Here is a 5,739-nt window from a genome sequence, read left to right as displayed (position 1 = left end):
TATATTTCTGAGTTAGGTTGATATGAATTTGATTTTTGATTCTGATTAATATTTGAGTTAATGTTGAGTTAATCTAAAGTTAGGTTAATCTGATTCCGATTATGAATTTCTGGTTGTGTAATTGGTATTTCTGAGTTAATATTTTGAATTGGACTAATTTTCTGGGTCGTCCTAATTTTCAAAACTATGCCTCATAGTTTATCGGTGCCATACTGCCATGTTTGTTTCTGCATAAAAGTTTATTATGCTAAGTCCAAATGGTTTCATTCTTTTTAAAAGTCATTGCAAAACAATTTGATAAACAATATTTGCATTTTTATTCTAGTGAAGAGTTATTCCTATTTGAATATTTGATTACATTAGATATGATAGTGAGTGGTGATTACTGTCTTGGTAGTTAAGTCTGAATGAATTAGGCCAAATAAATATATAAGAGCGAGGCACATAATACAATTTAAAAGAGATTGGAGTATTGGACATTGGACTTATACAAAAAAAGTCCATCCATTCCTCTCATCAACACACACGCACACCCCAACTGAGCTTGGTGGAGAAGGTCTATATTGAAGATAGAAAAGGAAAACAAACTGAAGCTAATCAAGAAGCAACCCAAGAAATTCGTTAGAAACTATTTTATGTTTTTCTGTTCTAACAGCAGTAGTAGCTCAGTTATTATAAACTTAGAGCACTATATAAGAGTAGTTGTGTTTATTAGTTTTTTCCTCCCTGATGTATGAGTCTAATTATGTTTTAATACACTAGTGTAAGAATATTACATATAAGAAATTGTATATACTCATTTGAATGATTACTTAATCTGCAAGAAATTGTCTTTGTTTATTCTGATTTTTCTACTATTTTTTCTTATTCATTCTTTGTGTTCTTACGTTCTTCTTTTTCAAGCTTCAATAGCTGAGATTCTTTAATTTAGTATATATATATATATATATAAAGCTTAGAAATAAGCTGAGATTCTTTTTCCTGCTTCCAGTTCCTTTATTCTTTGATCTGTTTCACTAGACTAAACAGTTTTAACTAATGTCATATTCCTATCTAAGTGTTATTTGAATAGTTTGGAGAGCTGAATTTTAATTTTTAATGTATAATTTATATTTTTTAATTAGGTTAATGAGATTTTTATTGATGATTTATATTTTAGATTAATGTGATTTTGATTCATGATTTATATTTCATTATTTATAGAATGTCTTCTTTGGATGCATTGAGTAATACTCTTGAGAAGAGTGCTCCATCGGAAGAACCTATAGGCACTAATAGGTTACAACTTATTTCACATGCTATTGAAAGGGTGAGGGATAGTGTTCATTATTGGACTGCAACACCAAAAAGAGAAGAAAAATTTAAGGAAACATGTGCGCAACTTAAAATACCCTACACAAAAAATCTTTGTCTTGATTGTAAAACTAGGTGGAATTCAACATTTTTGATGCTTGAAGTTGCAATTATGTATAGAGATGTATTTGAAAGATTGTCATTGCATGAGAGTCAATATAAATATTTTCCTAGTGAGAAGGATTGGGATATGGCGGATGAGATTTTTCAAAGATTGAGGGTATTTTTTGATGTGACTGAATTATTTTCTGGAACAACTTATCCTACATCAAATCTTTATTTTCCTAAGGTTTGTGTGATTAGGTTGGCTTTGATGGAGTGGAAAAATTGTGGAAATGAGATAATTGAAATGATGGCTACTCGTATGATAACTAAGTTTGAAAAGTATTGGGGTGTGATTAATACAGTTATGGCTATTGGGACTCTTTTGGATCCTAGGTACAAGATGTATTTATTGAATTTCTTTTTTCGTAAAATATATGGTGAGACAGAAGCATGTGTTGTAATTGGTCAAGTGAAAAGGGTAGTGCAAGATTTAGTTTTAGAATATGCAACAAAGGGAAGAGAGAGAGACAAAGCTGCTCAATTAGATATGCTGCCACCACCATCAATTCCTTCAAGTTCAAAGGGGAGGAAGTTCAGTCATGAAGATTGGCAAGCTGATTTTGCTGCACATGTAAGTGAGGAATCCGCATTTATTGATACAAAGAGCGAGTTGGATTATTATCTTGAAGAGAGACCAGTACCACAAACTGAACATTATTTTTATATCTTAAATTGGTGGAAGTCAAATGAAGCGAAGTTTCCTACTTTGCAAGCTATTGCTAGAGATTTTTTGGCGATTCCTATCTCTACCGTTGCCTCTGAATCTTCATTTAGTACGGGTGGTCGATTTGTTACGCCACATCGTAGTAGGTTGCGTCCGGACACATTAGAGGCTCTAATGTGTAATCAAGATTGGCTTTGGAATGAACTTGGCACTACAACTAACATAGGAATTGAGTGCTACATAATTCATAACATTGAAGGAGATGTTGACGTAAGTAAACTATTAAATTACATATAATACACTATGTTTTTATATTATTGACTTATTGAGTTATTATATGATTTTAACTTTAAATTGTTTTCTTGTCAATGTAGGATTCAAGTAAGTCAGAATCTACCATCACTATCATTATGGGATGAAAGGAAGATTGGGATGGTGGAATTATGTTTTTATGATGTCATGAACTTTATTTTGTTGTTTATGAATATAGTTGGTTGTTTATGTAATATTTGGTTGTTTATGGATATGTTTGGATGTTTATGTTTGTTGTTATTGCTATTTAAGTCTTTAAAGACTATGGATATTATGTTTCTAATGACAATTGAAGATTATCTTTGATTTTCTCTAATTTTTTTCATTTTTTTCAATTTTTACTTATTTTTACAAAAATCCGCGGATATCCGCAGAGACCCAGGCCCCCGGCGGATACGGGGTCCCCGTTACCCGTCATAGGGACGGGACGGGGACGGGGATAGTAATTGGGGGGCGGGTGGCATGTCCCCGCCCCCATGGGACCCGTTGCCATCCTTAGCCCAGCCTCCTCCCTTTCCCCTTTCTGTCGCCATCAAGTCCAGAGACCATAAGTCTTCCTCTTCGTGACCCCTGTCTGACACCACCCCTCTTCCATCGAGCCCAGAACTCCTCCGCGCTCAAGCCTTCCCCCTGTTTCTCTTCACTGGCTAGAATGACAGAATAGGGCAAGAGCCTTGTTCCTTTGCTGTGCCCCTCTTCAGCTGCTGCCATTGGAGCAGCTCCACTACCAGGCCAGCTGGGTTACTCCGGCCGTTCACTCACCATCATCCACCTTTTCTTCTCTTCCTGTGTTCCATTTCCTTCCTTCCAGGTTCCATTTTCTTTTCTGTTTCCTATTTCCCTTTCTATTTTTAGTTAGCTTAGGTTAATTTTTGTTGATTAAGTTAGTTAGAAATGCATGTTAGTTGATTAGGTTGTTAGAAAATCTGGCGTGGATAGTGGATTTGGGTTTGTTTTGATTAATAATGCTGTTTGGAATGTTGCTGTTTCATTGATCTCTCCCGGTGCTGAATTGATTTGTTCATGCTGCTGCATAGTCTTATTACTACTCTACTCTTGCTGAAAGCTGTTATAAACTTCAATTGTTATTGCTGCTGAGTTCCTATTTCAGTTTGAAGTTCACTGTTTGATTCAGTGATGCTTAATTGTTTGAATTCATGCTGGTTGTGATTGGTTGTTAATTTCAAACGAACAGAATGCTGTCCTGTTGTTAGTTATTACTTTTTCTTGTTGGTGGCTGGTTTTTGAAATAAACAATTCCAAGAGATAGTTGTTGCAGTGGTGATAATTTTGATAAATTTCTGAATTCAACTTGTTATTGCTGCTGGATTGTTCATTATTGCTGTTGTGAGGCCGAATCTTGGGCCATTAATTGCTGTTTTGTTGTTGGTGATGCCATGCCTTTGTACTCAATTGGTTTCTTGATGCTGCATAATGTTCTTGTTGTTTGATTCTTGCTGTTATAAATTGGATTTGAGTGCTGCAGAAGTCTCATTTCATTGTTGGATTTAGTTATAAGTAATTTCTTGAATTCATGCCACTTCTGGAATGGTTGTTGAACTCAATGATTAGAATGCTTCTTGAATCCAGTACTTTTGGTCATTGTGCTGTTTTGGTGTTGTGTTTTAAGCCATTATTTTTGTTCATTGTTCAAAGAAAGCATGCTGCTTGTTGATTTATTAGTTATGGCTTAATTATTCACTGCTGTTGTTGCTGTATGTTGGCTCATTTGATTACTTCCTATGAATTTATATATGATTTTTCTGTTTTTAATTGTCCATGAATTCATAGGAAGTCTGAATTGATTGTTTGAAATTGGGAAATAGGCCAATTTACTGCTGAAATGCTGCAGGATTTTTTTCCTAACCTTGTTTCATTAAATGGCATTGTCCTCTTGGGTGCAACAAGATTCTATTTGAAGAATTTCTATGTCAATAGAATCTTGTTGGCTAAATGGTTTTGGAAAACTCCTCAAACACTTCTTTGCAAGTTTTGGTCATGCTTCTAACTTTCTTTGCTTACTTGTGATGCTAATTTATTTCTATGCATTGAGTAGTTCAAGTGATTTTTCAAAATTGACCATAAACTTGAAATTCTTTGGAAAATTTGAGCCTCTTTTGCATAAACTCCCAAGTTTGAAGGTTTTTAATCTATGTGGCTGATTTGATTCATTTTATTCATACCAAATTTACACTAAGTCACATAGATCATGAGGTTTTCCATTCTTTTTTAACTTGTGACTTTTATGCCTCATTGAATTTGGTGTTTGAATATTTCTTGATTAACTTGTTTCTCAATGTTTTGATTTTATCAACACCAAATTGCTTAAACTTATGCCACTTTACTTGTGATTGATAATTACTTGATTATGTGCTCTACACATACATGTGCATCACTTGTTTTGGCATCTTGAATTTTTAAGAAGTGAACAAAGACTTGCTTGTTTTGAAACTCTGAAAATGTTTTTGGAATTAAGGACGTTTTTGCTATGCACATAACTTTTTCTTTTCTTTTTTGTTTTCAACTAACTCTTCCTTTTTCTTTATGACTTTTGACTTTTGTTTTCTTTTTCAATTAACTTTTTCTTTTCTTTCTCCTAAGTTTTAACCTCTCTTCTCTTTTTCGGCTAACCATTTTCTTTTTACTCACATAACTTTTAACTTTCTTTTTCTTTTCAACTAACACTAACTTTTTTACTGTTTTCTTCTTTTCAACTAACTTTTGACTTTTCCTTTCTTTTTTAACTAACTTTCCTTTTAACTTTTAACTGTTTTCTTTCTCTTTGTGCATAGTAACAATGCTCCTTCCTTCTTTTATTCTTTGATAAACAAGCAAGTTTGCTTTCTTAGATTCATTTATTTGATTGGAGGTTGCTTTTGTTTACATTCAACTTGAATCTCATGCATGCTTCCATTCAAATATACATTATTTGTTCACTTCATATATATATATGCTGTTTTGTGATTCAGTTTTTTGCATATGAGCATCTGAGGAGGAGGAGGCATGGGACAGTAGAGGTGACACAGTGACGACTTCTTCCACTCTGCATGATCGTGAACACCGAGGACGGTGCTACAATTTAAGTGTGGGGAGGTTGTCCAACTTTAGCAGCGCATTTTGTGTGACAAGCTTCATTCCGAACACTTTTAGTTTAGTTCTTTTTATACTTTTTAGTTGTTTTGTATATATTTTATCTTTTGAAAACCTTTTTACTTAGTTTATTGTACTTTCTTAGTTTATTACACTTTTCAATTTTGCTTGTATATAACTTAGTATTATATTGTAGTAAAGCATGTTTTTGATTT

The 5,739-nt window shown here is 33.5% G+C and overlaps 1 protein-coding gene and 1 long non-coding RNA gene across 2 annotated transcripts; both read left to right on the top strand.

The window, feature by feature from the left end:
* Positions 1 to 1,204: 1,204 nt before the first annotated feature.
* LOC107489427 (zinc finger BED domain-containing protein RICESLEEPER 2-like) lies at positions 1,205 to 2,541 on the top strand. The gene is made up of 2 exons (XM_016110178.1): positions 1,205 to 2,392; positions 2,497 to 2,541. Exons 1-2 carry the CDS (start codon positions 1,205 to 1,207, stop codon positions 2,539 to 2,541), a joined length of 1,233 nt encoding a protein of 410 aa, XP_015965664.1.
* Positions 2,542 to 2,791: 250 nt separating this feature from the next.
* On the top strand, positions 2,792 to 5,739 carry LOC127747795 (uncharacterized). The gene is made up of 2 exons (XR_008009741.1): positions 2,792 to 3,245; positions 5,404 to 5,739. It is a non-coding gene; the product is annotated as an uncharacterized LOC127747795 (long non-coding RNA).

This window comes from Arachis duranensis, chromosome 5 (assembly GCF_000817695.3).
Source record: "Arachis duranensis cultivar V14167 chromosome 5, aradu.V14167.gnm2.J7QH, whole genome shotgun sequence".
NCBI classification, from domain to species: domain Eukaryota; kingdom Viridiplantae; phylum Streptophyta; class Magnoliopsida; order Fabales; family Fabaceae; genus Arachis; species Arachis duranensis.
The sequence above is the reverse complement of the archived record's forward strand: the minus strand, read 5'-3'. Positions and strand labels throughout refer to the sequence as shown.